At 40.9% G+C, this 22,917-nt stretch overlaps 1 protein-coding gene across 1 annotated transcript; it reads right to left on the bottom strand.

Moving 5' to 3' along the window:
• Window positions 1-1,952: 1,952 nt before the first annotated feature.
• On the bottom strand, window positions 1,953-22,852 carry LOC104604412 (NADH-ubiquinone oxidoreductase 20 kDa subunit). The gene is made up of 2 exons (XM_010268723.3): window positions 22,239-22,852; window positions 1,953-2,503 (listed from the first exon to the last, which is right to left on the bottom strand). The coding sequence occupies exons 1-2, from the start codon at window positions 22,634-22,636 to the stop codon at window positions 2,269-2,271; spliced, it is 633 nt and encodes a 210-aa protein (XP_010267025.1). The 5' UTR covers window positions 22,637-22,852; the 3' UTR covers window positions 1,953-2,268.
• Between the last annotated feature and the right edge of the window lie 65 nt (window positions 22,853-22,917).

The following is a 22,917-nucleotide window of genomic DNA, read 5'->3' as shown; positions in this document are numbered from 1 at the left end:
TAAACAATGGATGAAATACTTGAAGTACACGTTTCGTGCGATGTATTAATAAGTATTCCCCTATCGTCTCATCTCATTAATATCTTAAAGTACCTCTAACTTTTTGAAAATTTGGACATTGTCTTTTCTCTTGATTCATATAACGTAAGGGAAAAGTGAAAATGTTCATTTTGCCCCTTATTATTTGTCAAATATCCAAAACATGACCACAGTGCCCCTCAAGCCTCAAATCCCGGTCACATTCCCGGGTCTGATTGTCTTCGTTGTTATTTGTCAAATATCCAAAACATGACAACAGTGCCCCTCAAGCCTCAACTTCCGGTCGCATTCCCGGGTCTGATTGTCAATGTTGTTGCTCATCATAGTTCGGTCACATTTCCAGGCCTAAATAGTTCGGGCTTGGGCCGAGCTCGGGCTTTAGTCTTAATTTTTAAGGTTGGGCTGGGCTTAGCTAAAACCAGGTGAAAATGAAAGAAGTATTAACATCAACTCTAAAATCAAATAAGAAAATTTATATAAGCAAGAACTTCCTTCAACCTACAAAACCCATTTCTATATGATCAAGATACAAGAAGATATGTATCTTCAAATAACATAAAAACAACAATCCAATTGTAAAATTTCATCAAATACAGGACCACCATTTCATGACCTAGCCACAAAACCCATTTGTACTTTTTTCATCTTATGAAAACCACTTTGAAACAATACATGAGATTTCATGGAACATACACAAAAAATGGATTGAACTTGTCAAACTATTAAAAATTTATACTAGATCCTTGCCTTACTTTTGATGCATGTCATAAAAAGTTAAATTTGTTCATTCACATTATTTTATTTATTTGCATAATAAATAAAAATCTTCATTTGGTGTCGAGTCTTATTACTTGAAGTCTTGAAAGAGATGAAATTGGTTCTGGGATGATTGATAGGAGGTTATGGTGTAAGTACCATAGTTTTATTGCACTCAAACCATTTTATTGTAATGTGCATTTACATTATCCCAGTACTAAGTAATTCATCAAAAGAAAATCACTTGAGAATGCCCAAAATATGATGCCAGTATCAATGGCATCAGTACTATCTAGTTTAATGAATATAATTGACTATTCTTATAAACATCATGTGTTTCTAGCAAGGTTCAAAATATCAATACGCCCGATATGCCGGTATGAGTGTATCAGGCGAATTAATACAGTTTTTCATGCCTTTTTTTTTTTTTCGCAACCGGTTCAAGGGGGCCGAATTAAGTCTCCTCTACCCCCTGAACTGGTCAGACCTCCGATGCACCCACTGTAAGGATGTATCGGAGAGGTCCCGGAACGATACGTATGATACTTTGAACCTTGGTTTCTAGTATCATTCATTGTTTGTCCAATACTATCATATAGCATTCATCTCAAATAGACCATTTGCGAGAAAATAGATATAACATCGACTCCATTGGAAACTATATTAGTATCATTTGTTTTATTGCATAAATATATTATGTAATAACAAAAGCACCACATATATATTGCTTAGGTATCATTGACATGCACTCAATACTGGTATGATGCTTGGCATGCCATTTATAACAAACTACTTCAGAAAACCGTATAGTATGATATTGGTACCTTTTGGCATGTATGAGGTATCTTTGACCCAAAGGGGTAGGGTAGTGTAGTAGAGATGCACATAAAGGCTCCACGTCAAACAGTTCAAAGTTAACGATCTTGATACGAAAAAATCGTGCATCGAGAGTTTCCAATAAATCTATCAAAGAATAAAACAGAGTTTCCAACAATCCATAATCCTCTTTCAGTTTGATAATTCACAGATAGATAGATATATTAGGATGCGTAATAATGTTCAAACCTGTTAAAACTTAAAAGACCCCAACTGTCAGTGTTCAGCGTTCAGTGAGCCTAAAAACCGATATAGTACGATACGTATCGGCACTTTGAACCTTTTCTCAAAACATAAGACGTGATTACATAAATAAAATATATAATTTACAATATCAACTAGCACAACAAGCAAAAAAAAAAAAAAAAGCAAAACTAAAAGGACAGTAAGTCATTCAACAATATATAAAAACATCGTTTCTCTGATTCTCTTATATGCACGGCAATGTGAGCAAACTCCCTTCAACTGCATTTAAATATAAGAGAGGATAACAGTACACAGCTAATGGTTCTTCCAGAACTGAATTTATTATTCCTTTGCAGAAACGTAAGTTCAAATGACACACTAGATCAAAAGCCAACAACAAGTAGCAAGCCCTCACTTGGTCCACCAAATAAGGAAATCCTTTCGCCTATTAATCTTTTTCTGCAGCTGGAGAAGTCCATAGAGTAGAGCCTCAGCTGTAGGGGGGCAGCCAGGGACATAGATGTCAACTGGAACAATTCTGTCACAACCCCGAACAACAGAATACGAGTAGTGGTAGTAACCACCACCATTTGCACAGCTTCCCATAGAGATGACCCATCGTGGCTCAGGCATTTGGTCATAAACCCTAATTTTAAAGAAAGACAAAAAATGGTTTAATCATTTCTTGCACTCTAGGGGGGGGGGGGGGAGGGTGTTCAACATGGTTTGGATTTGTTCTTGAAAACAAAAACAATTTCCATCAGCAAAATAATTTTTATTTTTGAAAACAATTGTTTTTGCTGATGTGGCAGTTGTTTTTATTTTCAAAAACAAAACCAACCAGGTTGTCTAGCACCCCCCAAGTAATATGATACCTTCAACTTGTTTTCTGACCCCAAGTATTTCGGAGCTGGAAAAGGATGCTTCTTCAAATAGTGAAAGCCAAGAAATCATATAGTGCTTTGATTATCACAAACAATTTAAACAAAAAAAGAAATGGTTGATCATTTCTTGCACACTAGGAGGTGTTCCACATGGTTGGATATACAATATATATTTTTGTTTTTGCTGATGTGGCAATTGTTTTTATTTTCAAAAACAGACCAACCACGCTGTCAAACACCCCCCAACTTATATGATAACTTCAACTTGTTTTTTTTTTTTGACAAGTATGATACCTTCGACTTGTTTTCTCACAAGTATATCAGAGCTGGAAAAAGGAGGCTTTTTCAAATAGTGAAAACCAAGAAATCATACAGTGCTTTGATCATCACAAACAAATTAAATGCTTTTTTCTCCCTATACCCTAGGTCATTCCAATTGCAAGTGACATAAATAAAAGGTCGTTCTTTCACAGACATCAAAAGCTATATGGTTTTTTCTCTTAAATTCCAAGTTCTTCAAAGTTGAAATTCAAAGCAACATAATCTGCCCAACACGGCAACGCCTCCAGCATAAAAGAAAAAAAGCAAAGCTGAGGCCAGAGTCAGCAGACTGAGATTCAAATTCTGGCCACAGCAGACACTGAACCCTATTAAATCAGCATAGGAAAACCAAAAAATCTCCACAAAATATCCACAAGGATATGACATAAAAAAGTCCCCCATAAATGAATTTATCAACAGAAAATCTTTAAATAAGAAAGAGGAAAATAGAGTGAAGGATACATAGCAATAAACTTAATAACAAGCATATAAAAAAGGTCCACTAAATACAAAGCCTTCAAAACTGCACAAAAAGAGAACTGGCAAATTACTACTATATTGATGATTCCAATCCCAATCCACAAGTTAGGCAGAATGGAATTGCGTTTTAGGACAAATCCAAAACCAGCCTATCCAACATGGACAAGCCTGGTCCACCTGTGGTAAGGCCAAGCCAAATTCAAACCATGATTGTCACCCAAGCAAATTTAGTATATCTTTGGATTTGGTCAAGCTGGGCTTTACTTTGAATAGCAGAAAGCAACATGCATTAGGCATAGACCACAGGAAACAGATTGTATACATACAAATGCAAATGTATGTGAAAGAGGAGAGAGAGGAAATGGTTGAGAAAGGAAAATAAGTGGACTGACGTTTTGGATGGTGGTCTGGATACGAGGCCAAGGTAAAATATCAGCCATGTTGTCTATATTTTCATTATAGATGGGGTTGAACTTGAGTTGGGTCTAGTTTCAGGGTACCATTTTCTCTTGGAGCAACTTCCGATCAAATGCCTCTTTGTCAAGGCTGGATTGTTTTCTTGTTAACTCTGATTGGGAGAAAGCTTTCTCAGTCATTGTGCAGTGTGCTTTGCCTAGACCCACCTCTGACCACGTCCCACTGCTGTTACAATCTGGGGAGGCATGTCGAAAGCTTGGTCCTTTTCATTTAGAACTGATGTTCTTTGAAGTTCCTGGCTTTGTTGACAGGGTGAAAGAGTGGTGGGATGGCTTTGATGAATCCCTTCATTTTGAGCAAAAGCTTAGGGCTCTTAAAGCTAAGACCAAGGTGTGGAATGCTGAAGAATTTGGTTACTTGAACCAGCATAAGGAATCCATGTTGGCCACTATTTCAGATTTGGATGCGAAGGAAGCCTCTAGCACTTTGTTTTAAGAGGAGCGAAAGAAGAGAGACTTGGCGAGGGATGAGTTTGGCAGGTTGTGTCAAATGGAGGAGGTGTCTTGGTGGCAGAAATCCAAGGTCCTGTGGCTCAAGGAAGGAGATAAATAAAAACACACGCTTCTTTCACCAAATGGCCAATAGTCGAAGAAGACAAAACACAATTAAGACAATCTCTGTGGAGGAAAGATCTTTGGAAGAAGACCAGGAGGTAATTGATGGCATTTTAAACTTCTATAAATATCTCTATTCAGAAGAATCAGAAGGAAGCTTGATTAGGCCTTCGTTGGATGGAGTAGAGTTAAACCTTTTAGGAGAGGCTGGCAGATAGGGCGTCGCCAGAAAAGGAGTTTGAGGAGAATGAGGTCTGGCAAGCTGTTAAAGATCTTGAAGGGGATAAGGCCCCTGGCCTGACGGTTTTCCAATGGGGTTCTACAAAAGGTGTTGGGACATTATTAGGGTGGAGCTGATGTTGGCAATCAAAGATTTCTAGGTTCATGGGAAGCTTTCTCGACGTGCTAGATCAACTTTTATCTCCCTAATTCCAAAGGTCTCGGGCGCCTTTGACATCAGGGATTTTCGACCTTTAAGCTTAACAACTAGTTTCTACAATGTGATTTCTAAGGTGCTGGTCAACTGGCTCAAAAAGGTGATTGGTAAGCTGGTCCTTCCTTCTCAGGAAGCCTTTGTTGATGGAAAGCAAATCTTGGATGGTCCTCTTATTGCAAATGAATGCATTGACTCTCACATGTGGCAAGGGGAACCTGGTTTGGTTTGCAAACTGGACCTCGAGAAAACTTACAATCATGTACAATGGCATTTTGTTGACTATGCAAGAATGGGGTTTGGGGTTGTGTGGAGGAAGTGGATTTCTGGCTATATCTCAGCTCCTTGGATTTTAGTGCTCACTAATGGGGCGTCGAAAAGTTTCTTCAAAGGAGAAAGGGGTTCTTTGGCAGGGTGACCCATTATCTCCTTACCTTTATACTTTAGTAGTGGAGCCGTTAGGAAGGCTGGTGAACAAGGTTGCCGAGGAAGGCTTTATTGAGGGTTTTTTAGCAGGCTCTAATGGTCCGACGATTACATTGTTGCAGTTAGCGAATGACACTCTTATCTTCTCAAGTGCTGCTCATTCAGATTTGTTGTTCCTCAGGTGTTTACTGATTTGTTTTGAAGCAACGTCAGGTTTGAAGATAAATCTGTGGAAAAGTCAGATCATTCCGATAGGGGAGATCCCTCAAATTGCATAGTTGGCTGTTACTTTAGATTGCTGGGTAGGCTCGTTGCCCTTAACCTATCTGAGCCTACCTCTTGGTGCGAATTATAGGTCTACTGCTGTTTGGGATCCAGTTATCGTGCGCTGCAAGAGGAAACTGGTTGGGTGGAAACAAAAGTTACTGTCTAAAGGAGGGAAGGTGGTCCTAATTCAGAGTGTTCTCTTGAGTCAGCCAACCTATTTTTATCTCTTTCTCCTTGCTTGCTTCGGTTGCTAGTGTTTAGGAGAAGTTGAGGATCTATGGGATGGCCCTAATGAGGAAAAGAAGTTGCACCTGGTTTTGTGGGACTCTGTTTGCACCTCAAAAGCTTTGGGAAGTTTGGGTTTCAGGAGGTTGCAATTGCTGAATGATGCTCTTCTTTGTAAATGGCTATGGAAATATGGGGAAGAAATGAACCAGTTGTGTTGATTGGTCATTGCGAGCAAATATGGCATCTCTCTGATTGACTGGGCACCTCTTACCCCACAACAGGCCTACAACATTAATGTTTGGAAAAGAATTATGGCTTGGCTCCCTTTGTTTCAGCAACATGTCTCCTTTAAGGTGGGGGATGGGAGTAGAATATCTTTTTGGAATGATACTTGGTGTTCAGATCTTCCTCTGGCAGAATTGTTCCACCCTCTTTTCTTGCTATCTGTGAATAGGGGCATTGCTGTTAAGGATTTCTATGAACTGATTAGTTGGCAGGTGGTGTGGGCTCCCAGATTACGTAGGAATTTAAACAACTGGGAAGTGGATCTCTTAGGAGGGCTTTAAGCAGCTTGAGTGCTATCCAATCCAATCCTAACTCCAGGGATGCTAAGCAGTGGACGATCGGGATGGAGGATCAATTCTCAGTTAGTTGTTGCTACAAAGCTTCTGCTGACAGAGGTGGTCAGGTTCCATGGTTTTAGCTTAGGAAAGTTCAGGTCCCTTCGAAGATCAAATTCTTTGTTTGGCTGGCTGTTAAGGACAAAGCTCAGTCTGCTGAATATCTATTGAGATGCGGAATGGAGCTGGATTCCACTTGCAGCTTGTGGAGTAGCTTCTGAGTCCATCCATCATCTCTTGATCCACTGGCCCTACACCTACCAAGTCCGGTGCCATTTCTTCAGGCTGTTCCAAGTGGTTTGGGTCTCCCCTGCATCTGTGGCCAATCTAATCTTAGGCTGGAGGGTAAATTGCTTCTCAAACAAAGGCCAGTTCTTGTGTTAGTGCCTGCCTTTTGCAATTTTCTAGGTGGTACGGAAAGAGCGCAACCAGAGAACTTTTGAGTCTATATCCATTGAAGTTGAGGTGGTTCTAGGAAAGGTGGAAAAGGCGGAAAGGCTGCTTGTGAGTTGGGCTTGGTGCTCGAAGCTTTTTGTAGACGTGCCTGCCAGTTCCTTCTCTGATCAATAGCAGTCCATTTTTTAAGTTCTTTTCTTTTGTTTTTTTTGAGCTCTCTTTGTACATGATCTGTGCATATTAAAGGCACTGCCCTTTTGTATATGATTGAGGATTCCTTGCCCTCCTTTTCATTTTTATTTGATAAATGAGAGTAATTTTATTAAATCAAATAACAAAAATACAATCAGCCTAGGAGGAGGCACGAGATGTTACCCCCCTAGGACTGAACCATATACAACAAAACTGCCCAAGCCTGAGACAATTACAAAGTAACCCAAAATAGATCTCCCCTTGACACCCCCTGCTTGGCCAGAGAATCAGCCATTGCATTTGCTGATCTTCTAACCCACTGAAACCTGACAGTCATATTCCTTGTCATCCATTTAACTTTCTTTAACAGATCCCTATAGCCCCAACAAGCTGTTTTTGGCCTAATTAGCCAGCCTACTACCACCTTGGAATCCCCTTCTACTAGCAGATTTGTCACACCACTTTGACTAGCCATCTGTATACCTTGTACCACTGCTAGTAGCTCTGCCCTTATTTTATCACCTTCACCCACTGGTCCTGAAAATAGAGACAACATATTGCTGTCTTTGTCTCTCAGAATCCCACCAATTCCCGATGGCGCTGGATTGCCTTGGAAGCTTCCATCAAAATTAAATTTTACCACACCATCCGGTGGGGGAATCCATTCAGCTTGTGATTTGGTCTTGGTAGAAACTGTAGCAGCCACTGCAGCCCAATTTCTCCTCAAAACATCGAAGGAGTAATCTGCCATCAAGTGTGAAGATTTTAACCATAAAATAGTCCTTGTCAATATACATTCCTTGATTTCAGCGAGACTTCTTTCATGCTCTTGAAATATTCTAGCATTTCTCTCCTCCCATACAGTCCACAACGTAGAAGCTCTGATACATTTCCACATTAGCTTCCCTCTTTTTGTCAATCTCCCAAAAGCAGCCGGAGTGAGCAGCAACTTTACTTCAGAGGGCAAATTCCACCTGCACCCAAATAATGAAACAACCCAGTTCCAAATATTGGTAGCAAAGGAGCATGATATCAGCAAATGGTTATAGTCCTCACCCTTCACTTTACAAAGAGAGCACTGCTATTTTGGGGGGAATTGGTCTTGACCAAACCTCTTTAACGGGGAAGACTTGAGAGGAGGGATTGGAGCAAAAGGCTTCAAAGGAAGAAGCACAAGTGAATGAGCCAACCGGGGTTAGGGACCAGACTCCTTGTGTCCGGGTTAGGGGGGGGGATGGAACCAAGAAATGGGTTTCTTTTTAAAAAGGGAGATGGAATAGAGAGAAGGGAAATGGTCTTTTAGGGGTTGAGAGCTCACCCAAGTATCTTCCCAAAAAAGAATGGAGTTCCCAAAGCAAGCATCATACCTTACAAAACTGAGGAACTTAAGGAGAATGTCAGAGATAGCCTTCCAAGGTATTGTGAGCAAAGCCCTTTGAGATACTCCCACATCCCAACCTGATTCGGAACAGCCATGGATACTTTTCACTACTTCATGCCACAACCTGTCCCTCTCCAGGGGCCACCTTCAAAGCCACTTACCTAAAAGAGTCTCATTCTTGCCCACCATGTTCCCTAATCCTAGGCCTCCTCCTTCCTTACTCCGACACACCACCTCCCACCTAATCAAGTGATCTTTTTTCTCTTCATCAGGTTCCCATAAGAAATCCCTCATTAGTTTTTCCAACCTCTTTGCCTCTCTCTTAGGAATTCTAAAGAATGACATAAGTATAAAGGCAAGTTGGCTAAAGTTGCTTTAATCAAAGTAACTCTACCCCCCTTGGAAATATAGTTTCTCTTCCAAGCTGCCAATCTTTTTCCGAATCTTTCCACCACTGGGTTCCAGAACCTACTTTCCTTTGGATTTGCACCTAATGGAAGTCCTAAGTAGGATAGAGGCCACTGAGAGCAAGTGCATTCTAGCAAGGCTGCCATAGACTCCAACTCCTCTCTGTTCAAGTGAACTCCCACAACACAATTCTTCTCAAAATTTACCTTTAAATTTGAGGCCCTCTCAAAGTGAATTATTAAATCCTTCAGATTCCTTACCTCCATCAAATTACAACCTTCACAAAAGATTATTATGTCTTCTGCAAATTGGAGATGGGTTACTGCAACTCTATCTCTAACACCCTCTTAGAGACCCGACTCTATCTACTTCTAAGAGGAGTCTACTAAAAGCATCGGCGACTAAAGTGAAAAGGAACGGTGACATGGGATCACCTTGTCTCAGACCCCTACTAGCTAGGAAAAAATCATTAACTGTCCCGTTAACTATGATGGAATAATGGCAATTGGACAGACAACCATTTATCCATTTGCACCATTTATCCCCAATCCATCAAATCATATATGCCTTTTCAATATCAAGTTTACAAACAAAACCTTGACACCCCGATCTCCTCCACATATTCATTTGCTATTAGAATCTGATCTATAATTTGTTTCCCCTGAACAAAAGCTCATTGTGCTTGGCTGATAAGACAAGGAAGCACCTTTTTTAACCTCAAAGATAAGACCTTAGCCACAATCTTGTAAACACTAGTCACCAAACTAATAGGTCTAAAATCCTTTGGATGCTTGGCCTCTTTCTTCTTGGGAATTAAGGCTAAAAAAGTAGCATTAATTCCACAACTCATCACTGGATTATCCTCAAATTCCTTAAAGACCTCAATTAAAAATTCTCTGACTACGTCCCAACAGTCTTGGAAGAAAGCATTGTAAACCCATCTGGTCCTGGTGCTTTTGACTTGTCCATTGAAAAAACGACTTTTTTGATTTCTTCCTCCTCAAAATTCCTTTCCAGCCAACTTCTACTCTCTTCTGGAAGTCTCTGCCAGGTAATGCCTTCCAACTCCACCCTAGGTCTTAGGGGTCTCCTCAAAATGGATTTGAAGTGGTCAACAAAACAATTGGCTATCCTCTCTTGGGTATCAAAGACTATTCCATCCACTTCCAACTTGGACACTAGGTTTTTCCTTCTCCTCGCCCTCCTTTTCATTAATACAATACTTTCCTATTATCTATCAAAAAAAAAAAACAATACCATCCTAATGTAGGAAGAGGTTTAGTTTTTTTTTATTAGTAAACATGTATTTTATTAAATTTCAGATTGTAAACAGTTTATACAACTTGGTGATGGGATTGTTGATCCCTTTAATCACTCTATTCTATGATTTCTATCCCTCATTACAATGCAGCCCAAAATAGTTGTTGTCTCAATCCTGTTTTGCTAAAACATCAACTAGCCCATTTGCACTTCTTTGGTCCCATTTAAATTCAGCCCCAACCTCCTATGCAATCTTTTCCACTTCCCTATTCACATGTTTAAACGTCCACGGGGTATGGCTGCTGTTTACTGCCCAGAAAATTACTACTTTTGAGTCCCCTTCCACCTCTGCATGTCTACATCTTAACTGTTTGGCTAACTTTAACCCTTGTAGTAATGCCAAAAGTTCAGCCTTCAGTGAGTTTCCAGTGCCAATCGATCCTGAGAACATACCCAATATCCTCCTTTCAGAATTTCTTATTAGTCCTACTACTCCTGAAATGCCTGGATTTCCAAAGGAGCTCCCATCAAAACTCAGTTTCACTTTATTGCCTTTTGCTGGTTTCCACTCCAGCCTTACTTTATCACTTACTCTTGATGACTATGCTACTTCAGACCAGGTTCTTAGAATGTCTATGACTGAGAAGACTTAAAAGCTATCCAAGGGTTTTACCCAATGAGCTACTTTCACCTTGATGCTATCAATCCCTTCCTCTATTGTTCTGCCTTTTTCCAAGAAAATCTTGTTATTCCTCTCTTCCCATATTACCCAACAAATTGTTGCCACACATCTTGAGGGGGAACCCACCTATAGACAGAGAGTAAAAAGAATTCCCAAATCCGAAGCACAAAAGAACAAGATATCAATAAATGAGATGAGGTCTCACCACTTTCATTACCACACATGAGGAGAAAGGAAAATGTATGGCCTTCTTCTCTGCAGCATATTGCAAGTGTTTACCTTACCAAGGAATATTTCCCAACAAAAGACTTGAATCTTTGGGGGAATAGGCTTGCACCAAATTTCTTTCACAGGGAAATCCCCACCTAGGGGGTTGGGGGAAGCAAGTACTCTTAGGAAAGAAGAGCGAGAAAAGAGACTGTCTGGAGAGCCTACCCAGATTCTAGAATCTTTCAGCGAAGGATGCAAATGAATTTTCCCTGGAGGGTCCAACAATAGGATTAAAGACTCACACTCATTTTCCCTTAGTCCCCTTCTGAAGCCCAAGTTCCATTTCACACAATCACACCATTTGGACACGGTGTTCCCAACATGGATATAGCTTCCCCCTTGAGGTTAGATAGTGCAAAGAGATCAAGAAATTGGTCTTTAAGTGGGGTTTCCCCCATCCATAGATTTCACAAAGCAGAATTTTATTACCTTATCCCACATCAAACTGTGAGGGGAAATTTTTGCTTTCCAAGAGGTTTAGTTTTTTTTGAAACCTAAGCTCAACAAACAACCTAAAGTAAACTCTTAATGCTAACATACCCAAAGCTGGAGCAAAAACTTGGGCTAGGTCAAGCAAGCATAGGTGTTGATATACCCAAAGTAAACTCTTATGCTAACATATCCTAAGCAACAAACCTTTTTTTCAATGAGGGTCATAATCTCTAATTTTGAAACAAAGAAAAACAAATGTTATCATATGTCTACGTTTTAAGCAGACAAAAGTGCCAATCTAGGGAGAGATTTCGTTTTCCAACCAAAACACAAGCACAACCTAAAAATCTAAGCCCATCTAAAGCAAAAGCATGGTCTGTGTCAAAACATGGCTTTGTGTTAGCCATACCCAATCACACCTGCTACATTGATTTGCACAAAGCCACAAAATTGAAATGAAGAAACTCTCATTAATCTGTGTCTATTTTAAGGCATTGAAGAGTGCCACATCTTTTAAGAATTGTGGTAGTAACAGGTGCTAGCCAAAATGATGGAGAACAAGAGATGACATCTAAAAAAGGGCAGTCCAGTGCACCAGGCTTCCACCAATGTGGGGTTTCGGAAGGGACAAATGTACACAGCCTTACCCCTGCACATACAGAGAGGCTGTTTACAAGGGTTGAACCTTGGTCACCCAGGTCGCAATGGAGCAGCCCAACTGTTGTGCAAGGCTCCCCTCAGATATGATATCTAAAAGAATCTCAATTCTTCAGTGCAACATATTTTCCCTACTAAGCATGCTCAAGCAATAAATGAAGCACACCAACACCTAGGGTTTGAGAGACTGTAGGATGTGACAGTCAAGAAAATGGGGCCCACCAATTGCAAGAAGTGCCTTTAATAATGGTTAAGCAATGTTGCATAGACATGGAAACCAGAAACCTATACATATTAAGGAGTACATCTTGGCAATATGGGGAAAAAACTGATAGGCATATCTACATAAAAGTACTTACCACTAACAAAATCTACATTTTTTTAATTTTAGTGTTGTATGCCTAGAGACAAGTCCAAAAATCTATTGATTCTACTATGAGAGGAAAATATACGGTTTTTGGTTTTGCATAGCAAAAGAAGGATGGTTATTTAACATTGGATAGCACTTGCAGTTGGAATCATTAGCCAAAAGCTTGATCATCCCAACTAGAAGTACTATCTAATGTTGAATATCCACCTACAATGCCATGGAGTTGAGAACATAGCTTACAACAAGAAAATGTGGCTGACTCCAAACTTAAGGTGCTGACTCCATCTCTTGGTAGAACTGTCAATTGACTGGAATGGAGTTCGTGCAGGCAGGTCAGTGGAGGAGATCCTTGAAGATAGAAGCAAAAAATCTCCTGTTTGAAGATATGAGAATTAAGGGGAAGGTAAGCCTGAAGGTAAGGGAAGCGAAAAAGGGGACAATATTGCTGGAAGGATTAGAAGTGATCGAGTGGCTAAAAGAGTTCATAGCTGGAGCCTGTTCAAAAGGTAAGCAGATAAACTGGCAGGATTTTAGTACATTAGAAGGGAGAAGATATGTTGTTGACTGTAAGAGGAATAGAAAGGGGTTCTTCATAGCTTTGGCTGAATTCTTTGGTAAGGGACAAAGGCAACTGGTGTGTCTACCAGCAGGAAAACAGAACCAAGGTTGGGGGGAAGTTGACTGGTTGCTCAAAGAGTTCTTAGCTCAAAGAGTAGCAAATGAGAAAAAAGCCTCCATAAGGGAGGAGAAGGTATATCTCAGCAACAGCAGGGTAGAACAAGGGCCAGTGGTCATGGCAAAAACAAAAGGCCATTGCAGAATGGTGGGAGGTCTAGAGAGAGAGGAGTGGGATAATAAGCTTGTGATACAAGCCAAGGAAAAGGTTAATGATTGGAGGGTAGCTGACTTATTGGCAACCAGGTTGAAGCTGAAGAGTGTCTTCATAGTAACCCCCTTCGATAACTGTAAAGCCATCCTAGATCCATTAGAGAATGATTTGGAAATATCAGCTATCAATGTTCAGGCTGAGTTCGGATCATTTACTCAGTAGCAATCCTGCTAAGTGATGTGAAGCCAGAAGACATTCCATGAAAGGTAGAGGTACGAACAGAGGGGAGCTTTGTCTCTGTGTGGTTAGCTTCCTCCATTGAAGCAGTGCTGTGGAAGGAGGCTCGTATGGTAGGAGGGGAGGAGGAAGAAGAAGCACTATGTGGACTTGTGAGAGTGGTTAATTCAAATGGGAAGGGATGTTTCACTAAAAGGGGCCAACAAATTCTGGGAAGCCAAAAAGTTTTGGGGCAGTTGGAAGGTCAAACCTAGAGAAAGCAAGAAAAAATTATGACAAATGGTAGATCCTTTGCGCAGGTGGTGGTAGGGGAAACAAACAAAAATTCACTAGGTTCGAAAAGGAGAGGGCGGAACAAGCAACCTCAGACAGGGAAGGTTGCTGGTTCGACCATTAAATTAGGGGGGCGTGACCTCTTAAGTGGTCACGTGGGACGAAAAGAAGGGCCCAATCGAGTGGATCCACTTGATGATGGGCCGGAGAAGGCATCTCAAATAAAGGCTGTAAAGGTGGGCTCCCATAGGCTTCAGCCCAAGGCCCATTACAAGATAGATGGGCCGAGGGGTACTTTAAGTAAGCACGTGATTGGGAGGAGGGACGAGCTGATAGACGAAATTAAGCGTCTATCTTCGAGGGAGCTGACCCCAAGTCTAATGAACTACAGGATGGTGGTGGAGAGGGACAAGAATCGGCTGTGAGGATGGATGCGGGTATTCCAGTGTCGGAAACACAGAGAAAGGTCTTCCAAGTGGGTAGGTCGTCAGGAAGTGATTCTTTCACCATGTCTACTTCACAACCTTGTCCAAAAAGGGGAAAGGCTTTAAAACCAGTTGCCGCCTATCAACAAGTCATTTCTAGTGATTCTAGTCCTACCCCCGTTCTATCAGGTATGGGTGTCAATTCTGTTTTAGGTACTGACTTGTTTGCTCTGCCTGTAACAGATATCCCAGCTTCCCATCCTGAAGGTTCTGATGCAAGAGAGAGGGTGATAGTGGAAGGAGGAGAGAGGGTGTTGGAAGGAAGTAGTAAGGGGGAGGCAGACAGAATTTGGGAGTTGATCTGTACAATGATGGAGGAACAAAATAAAAAGGAAGGACTCAGAGAAAGATGATGTAGCCAAAATAAGTGTGAGCAGGGTAAAATTCTTCCTCAGACATTGGCTGGGAAGGATGGAGAAAAGAAAGAGGATGATTGTTGTATTAGGAAGGGGGGGGGAGAGGAACAAATAAGAAAAAAAGATCTGAAGTGGAAAGGCTAATTTAAGACATTGAGGGGGATTTAGAATTCAGTGGTAGAGGGGATAGGAGGAAGGGCCTAAAATAAGGAGAATATGGCCTCTTCTTGGGTTCTTTTGCTACTTTGTCTCGATGAAAATTATTAGCTGGAATGTAAGAGGGTTAGGGAGTGCAAGGAAGAGAAGGGTGATCAAAGACCTACTCCGAAAGGAAAAACCTGATATTGTGTTGTTACAAGAATCCAAATTGATGGAATTAGATGGGAGATGGGTGAGGAGTTTCTGGAGGGCTAGAGGTTTAGGTTGGAGCTCGTTTCCTTCTTGGGGAGCCTCGGGGGGGGGGGGATTGTAACACTGTGGAGGGAGGATGTGGAGGAAGTAGTGGAAGAATTCATAGGCAGATTCTCAATTTCCATTAAGTGCAAGAATGTAGAGAATGGGTGTGTATGGGTTTTAACCAATGTTTATGGCCCTAATTCCTATAGAGAGAGGAATGAGATGTGGGAGGAACTATATGCAATCAAGGGGCTATGGGATGGTCCTTGGTGCCTGGGCGGGGATTTTAACATCATTAGATTCTTTGATGAAACCAGTAATCCCCAACAGGTAATCTCAACAAGCATGAGGAAATTTAATGGTTTTATTGAAGATTGTGATCTGAAGGAAATACCTCTGCCGCAAGCCAGTTACACTTGGTCCAACTTTCAAGAAACCCCTTTGTGCTCGAAGTTGGATAGATTCTTATTTAACCTTGCCTGGGAGAATAGTTTGGAAAACTTGGTTGCTAGGGCGTTACCCAGGGTCACCTCCGATCACTGTCCTATCCAAATAGGTACTGAGTCTTTTCTTATAGGACCCAAACCTTTTAGATTTGAAAATATGTGGCTTACCCATCCAGATTTTGTGAAAAAAGTGAAGGAGTGGTGGGGTGAGGAGGAGAGGGGGGTAAGATGGAAGGGGATCAAGTTTCACAAGAAATTAAATAGGTTGAGAGCCAAAATAAAAGAGTGGAATAGAGATCAGTTTGGTAGAATTGAGGAGGACAGAGTGTTAAGGAGACAATTAAAAAAGGATTTGGAAGAGGTGTTATTGTGGGAAGAAATCAATTGGAGACAAAAATCTAGACACAAGTGGATTAAGGAAGGCGATGGGAACACTAGATTCTTCCATGATTTGGCAAATGGGAGACGAAGAAAGAATTTTGTGACCAAGCTAGAGATAGGAGAGGAGGTGTTTACCAACCAGGATGACATAGCCAGAAAATTTGTGGACCACTTCAAATCGATTTATAGAAGGCCTTTGAGAGAGAGGACAGTCATGGAAAGGGTGGATTGGCCAAGAATTGATGAAGGAGTGGCAAGGTGGCTGGAAAGGGATTTCGAGGAAGAAGAGATTAAGAAAGTTGTCTTTCTAATGGATAGATCCAAGGCTCCGGGTCCAGATGGCTTTACAATGGGTTTTTATCAAGACTGTTGGGAGGTGTTGAAAGAGGATCTAGCTGAAGTCTTTAAGGAATTTGCAGACAATCACACTATAAGCCCTGGAATTAATGCCACCTTTTTGGCCTTGATACCTAAGAAGAATGATGCCAACCACCCAAAAGATTATAGGCCTATTAGTCTAGTGACAAGCATCTATAAAATTCTGGCTAAAGTGCTCTCGTTGAGGATCAAAATAGTCCTCCCTACAATCATTAGTGACACCCAGGGGGCTTTCATTCAAGGGCGACAAATAACAGATCATATCTTAATTGCGAATGAGTGTGTGGAGGAAATGAAAAGGTCTAGTAAGAGAGGATTCATTTGTAAATTGGATCTTGAAAAGGCCTATGATTTGGTGGACTGGAAGTTTCTATTGGAGGTTATGCAAAACTGTGGACTTGGGGACAAGTGGTGTAGTTGGATCTTTGGGTGTATCAGTACTTGTCACTACTCTATTCTGGTAAATGGTACGGTGAGAGACTTTTTTCCAGCTTGCAGGGGTGTCAAGCAAGGGGATCCACTTTCACCCTTCCTTTTTACCTTAGTAGCTAATGTGATTAGTAGGATCATTACTAAGGTTGACAGCGAAGATGCCATTAGGGGTTGGAGAATAGGGAGACACCAAGTCCCCGTCACCCACCTTCAATTTGCAGATGACCTAATTTGAGAATAAAGGGATTTGAAAGTGTCTCTAATTTGAGAATAAATCTGAAAAAGAGCTGCATAGCGGGTATAAATTTGGAGGTAGGGGAGGTCGAGGCTATTGCGGAGTGTCTTGAGTGTTCCACCTCTGCTTGGCCTATGTCATATTTAGGGCTTCCTTTAGGGCAAATCCTAGGGAGAGTAGATTTTGGACCCCAGTGATAGAAAAGTTTGAGAAGAGATTAGCCTCATGGAAGAGGAACTATATCTCTTTAGGAGGGAGAATTACCCTAATAAGAGCTACCTTGGATAACTTACCTACCTATTATTTGTCTGTCTTTAGGATACCAGTTAGGGAAGCTAGGAAACTAGAGAAGTTGATGAGAGACTTCTTATGGGAGCCGGGACAAGAAAAAAATGATCACTTGGTTAATTGGGAAATTGTGTGCAGAAGTAAAGAAGAGGGGGGCTTGGGAATTGAGAGGGTAATTAGAAAGAATCAAGCTCTGTTAGGGAAATGGTTGTGGAGATGGCCTTTGGAAAGAGAGAGATTGTGGCATGAGGTGGTGGGAAGCATTCATGGGAGGTCAGAGAACGGATGGGATGCTGGTGTATCGAGGCAAGCTAACCTAGCAGCACCGTGGAAGGCTATTCACAACACCCTTCCTCAATTCTTCAATTTAATCAAGTATGAAGTTTGTTCTGGCAACTCTTTTCTTTTTTGGGAGGATATTTGGGTAGGAGACTCACCGTTAAAGGACTTGTTCCCTTCGCTTTTTTCTATTTCTTTGTACAAAAAAGAGGTGGTCTCAAAATTTGTTTCACCTTTGGGGACACCCTTAGATCCTACTTGGGATTTTGGGTTCCGTAGAGGACTTAGGGATGCTGAAATTGAGTCTCTTTCTATTTTGCTTGGTAGTCTTAATCAGGTTTGTTTGGATCCCTCCAAGTCAGATAAGAGAGTTTGGACTCCTAGACCCATTGGAACCTTCTCTTGTGCTTCTTTCTTCAAGTCCATCTCTCAACTTTCTACAACCCTTTCCGTCAAAAGAAATTTGGTGTAGGCCAGTCCCCCCAAAAATTATGGCTTTTTGTTGGGAAGTATTCCATGGGAAAGTAAACACTTTAGACAATCTACAAAAGAGAAGACCTTTTCTCTGTATTTCTCCTAATTGGTGTATCCTCTGTAGAACTCACGGTGAGGATTGTTACCATCTACTAGTATCTTGTCCCTTTTCTGCAGACCTTTGGGCTTGGCTACTTTCGTTGTTTGGGGGTAGTTGGAGTCTACCAGCAAAAGTTCACATGCTCTTCAACCATTCTACCTTTTATTGGCCTACAAAAATAGGGAGAATTATGTGGAGATGTGCCCGTGCTGCTTTGACTTGGACTCTTTGGGAAGAAAGGAATCTCAGAATTTTTCAAGACAAGGAAAGGAACAGCCAAGATTTGAAAGACTGTGTGTTAAATAAGGCAATACATTGGCTGAAGACCTTGGAAATCTTCCATCAATTCTCCTTTAATGACCTTTGGAGAAATTGGTCAGCAGTAGCAAGGTGCTCATCTTTAAAGGACAAATCAATTACAAGTTGGTCTCCTCCACCCGAAGGCTCAATAAAGTTGAACTTTGATGGAAGCAGCATGGGTAATCTAGGATTATCCGGAGTGGGGGGTGCTTTGAGAAATGAGAAGGGAGAGATTTTGTTGCTCTACTCAGGTCCCTTGGGAATTGGGAACTCCATCAGGGCAGAACTTTTAGTTGTTGTACAAGGGGTGCAATTTGCAAACCAGCTGGGGGTACAACACCTAATAATCGAGGGGGATTCCAAAGTGGTGGTGGGTTGGTTGAAAAATTCTGAAGAGGCTATGTGGCGATACAAGAATGAAATGAAGAAATTTAGTTGGCTGACAAGGAATATGTTGGTCACTGTACAGTGGGTGGGGAGATTATCAAATACTTTGTCAGATGTGTTAGCTAAGCAAGGGGTAAATAGGGAAGAATAATTTTGGGCTCAGTTGTGATTCTTGTTTTTCTTTCCTAGTTTACTTGTAAGATTCAAGGAGGGGCTGCAGCTCGTGCCTCTCGTTGGGATGATGTATGAACTCACTCTAAAGTTGCTTCTAAATCAATAAACTTAATATTATTCATCAAAAAAAATATCCACCTACAACCAAACAAAACAAAAACCAACTAAAATCTACAACAAAGTAACAAGATATCAAATAAATGGTAATAATCCTTGCAAGGTGCCAACTAGCTAGTTAGTAAGGTTTCCTACTGATTGTAGCAGAGACTTGAGATCAAATCCTGCTTGCACCTGGATTGGGGGGTTATGGGTTGGGGGATGGGCTACCCCCGGTTGTGTAGCCCTTCAAAAAGAAATAAAAAATGGTAATAGTCCTTATTCTATGCTTTGCAAAGAGTAGACCAATTTGGGGATAAACACAAAAAAGTCTCTTCTGTTACAGGTTGTCCAAAGTATTAATCTTACCATAGTAAACTTCCCAACAAAATACATCTATTTTAGGGGGAATGAGCCTAGACCAAACTTCTTTGATTGGGAACACCCAAGGAACAAAATTATGAAGCAAAGGGCTTTGAAGAAAAGAAGCGCAAGTAAAGGAACCTTTTAGGGTCAAGGTTCAAATCCTTTTGTTAGGTTTGAGAGGATCCAGAGAAATAGAGTCAAGTGAAAGTAAAAGCTCAAAAACACAAGTAGACTCATCATTCCTCAACCATCTACAGAAACCAAAATCCTAGTTTAAAGACAAAAGAGTAATAGAGGAGAAAAGAAAATTAGAAATGGGCTCCTTTTTTTATAAAGGAAAATAGATAAAAGAGAGGGAAATAGGTCTTTGAGAGGTTGATTGGCCACTCAAGTGTCTTCCCAAAAGAGAACATCATTATTTACCTTACAAACTTGAGAAATTTGGGCTTTGGGGAGATACCATGTATTGCTTCCAAGGTATTGCAAGTGTATCCCATTGAGATACCCCAACACCCCAATTGTTTTCACAATATCCATGAATACTAGCCACCACCTCATGCCACAACCTCTCCCTCTCTAAAGGCCATCTCCACAACCATTTCCCTAGAAGAGCTTCATTCTTATGAGCAATATTCCCTATCCCCAAACCCCTTTCTTCCTTACTTCAACTAACCACCTTCCACCTAATCAAATGATCCTTCTTCCTTTGCCCCGACTCCCACAAAAAGTCCCTCATCAGCTTTTCTATCTTCTTAGCTTCCCTAGAAGGAATCCTAATGACCGACAAAAAGTAAATTGGCACATTGGCAAGTGTGGCCCTGATCAAATTCACTCTGCCCTCAAAGGAAATATAGTTCTTTTTCCAAGCCACCAACCTTTTTTTCAAACTCTTCCACAACTAGATTCCAAAACTGACTCTCCTTTGGATTCATCAAAAAAAAAAAAAAAAAATAGACGCGATAGGTCAAGGTCCAAGACGAGATGGAACACTCTAAGCACAACGCAATAAACTCCAATTCTTGATCAACCAAGTAAATTCCAACCTCACAACTCTTCTCGAAATTAATGTTCAGATTTGAGGCACTTCCAAATAATTTATTACATTCTTAAGATTCCTCACCTTCCTCAAATCACAGCCTTCACAAATTGTTATAATTTCATCTACAAACTAAAGGTGGGTCACCAGAACACTCTTTCTTCCTATTCTCCAACAATTTATTGACATCCCTATCCACGTTTGATATAATTCTACTAAGCACATCAACAACAAGTGTAAATAGAAAGGGGGAAAGTGGATCACCTTGTCTTAGGCTCCTACAAGCTGGGAAGAAGTCCTTAACTGCCCCATTGACTAAGTTTGAGTAATGACAAGAAGTGAGGCAACCATTAATCCATTTGCACCATTATCCCCAAACCCACACTTCCTTAACACCTTTAATAAGAAACTCCAATCCACCAAGTCATAGGCCTTCTCAAGATCCAATTTGTGGACAAAACCTTGATTACCCAATCTCCTCATCTCCACCACATTCATTTGCTATAAAAATCTTATCTATAATCAACATTTTTTTGATAAATGTCCTATCTATAATCAACATTATGAATTTTTAAATTCTACAATGCCTCTAAAAAATCCAACTATTGTTTCTGAATATATCCACCTGCTCACTTGCATTTGCAATTTTACTGCATTTGTTTAGAAACCTTTCTTCATGCATTTTGAATTTATAGATATTTGGCGTCATGGAGAATATTATAGCATTCTCTCATGACCTAGGAAGAATATGGAGGGTTACTAATTACTTATGCCTCTCCCTCCCAATGAATTTAACCCATAAAGTTAGTTCCATCAATTTCATTGTGTAAAAGAAATCATGTTTCATAAATGTATTAGAAAAATGAAGCTAAATTTTTGGGCCACCAGGCCCACAGGTTGAGACACGAGTTTAGTGTTTCTTTTCAACTTTAGTGCTTTCTAGGTGATCTAGTATTGTAAGATGTAGCTTTACATTGTACCAAATTTGAATTTTATTTGGAGGTGGGGTTTTCATCAGCTTTTTTCTCTACTAATAAACCCCTTTGATAATTGTTAATGATCAAAAAGTAAATAAAATTTCAAATAACTCCCTCTAATGTTTTCCTGAGATTTTCTCCAGCTGCATATATAAGCGTTAAAGAAAATATATAATGCCTACATTGGAGTAGTAGAATTTGATCATGGTTCCCTTCCCCTCGCCTCCTTCGCCCCCTCTCCCCACCCAACCCCGACTCCTAAAAGGAAAGGAGGAAAAAATCCACCAGCACAAAAATTAAAAACAACAAAATAACAGTAACAAGAAAGAAAACCAAAGCCAGACCTTTACAACATTAAAAGAAAGTTTACTCAAACCCTAAGTTTTACACAAAAAAAAAAAGTTGAGGGAAAATGGTAAGACGACAATCTGCGTTAGAAACACATGTTATTTTAAAATCATTACATAGTTATATTCACTCTTAGAGTTATCGAATATTGTCAACTTAATCCTTTAGACATCTATAATATGAAAAAAAAAAACCCTAGATTAGATCATTAGATCCCATATCCCAGTGATGCAAACCAAACTGTAATCTCTATCCGCCATTAATAACAAACGCTATTGAACGAACGGATAACAGAATCAGCAAGTAGAGAGCAATAATACAGGGCGAGAAGAAGAGAGAGGAAGAGAGGGAGAGGGAGATTGCGGCGTACTTGCGAAGAGCGGGAGCCATCTTATTGGTCAAGGTCCCAGCTACGATCATGCAATCCGACTGCCTCGGACTAGGTCTGAAGATTATACCAAAGCGATCCAAGTCGTAACGGGCCGCACCGGTGTGCATCATCTCGACGGCGCAGCAAGCAAGACCGAAGGTCATGGGCCAGATGGATCCACGGCGTGCCCAATTCATCAGATCGTCCACCTTCGAAATCACGTACTCCGCGGCCTTGGACAGACCGGCCGGCGAAGGTGGTGGGGGGCGGGCATAAGGTGCGGGTGACGTGGACGAGGTTGCCGGCGTCGACGACAACGCCGGAAGCGTTGTGTGGATCGACGCGGCCCTTTGGGATGAAATTAGGGCAAGACGCGCTGCTTTTGGAAGAAAGGCCATGGGATCGTTCGTCTGCAGAGGAGAAAAATTGAAGAAGAGTGTCGCCTTATTCTGGTCTCGTAGGTTGCAGTTCACAGGTGAAGCTCTGAAAAGTGAACGTGTAGAGTGAACCTCTGAACGAACGCCCTGAAAATCTCTCTCTTTCGATTTCCTTTCACTTGGTTATATAACTGCCACGAATATGGGAGGAAGACACGCGCTCCCCACCCTTCAAATATTTCGAAGATCCGGAATATCAGAACCGTCCATTTAGCTGACTACATCCCAACTAAGAAAGTTCC

Source organism: Nelumbo nucifera, chromosome 6 (genome assembly GCF_055504915.1).
Source record: "Nelumbo nucifera cultivar China Antique chromosome 6, China Antique-T2T, whole genome shotgun sequence".
Taxonomy (NCBI): Eukaryota; Viridiplantae; Streptophyta; class Magnoliopsida; order Proteales; family Nelumbonaceae; genus Nelumbo; species Nelumbo nucifera.
Note: the sequence above shows the minus strand (reverse complement) of the source record. Positions and strands in the feature narration are given on the sequence as shown.

Bases quoted from the DNA above. Each gene is read 5' to 3' on its own strand.
- LOC104604412 (XM_010268723.3), bottom strand. From the start codon at position 22,636: ATGGCCTTTCTTCCAAAAGCAGCGCGTCTTGCCCTAATTTCATCCCAA. The intron at 2,504-22,238 runs GTACGCCGCAAT...CTTTAAAATTAG, and splicing joins ATGGCTCCCGCTCTTCGCAA to GGTTTATGACCAAATGCCTG.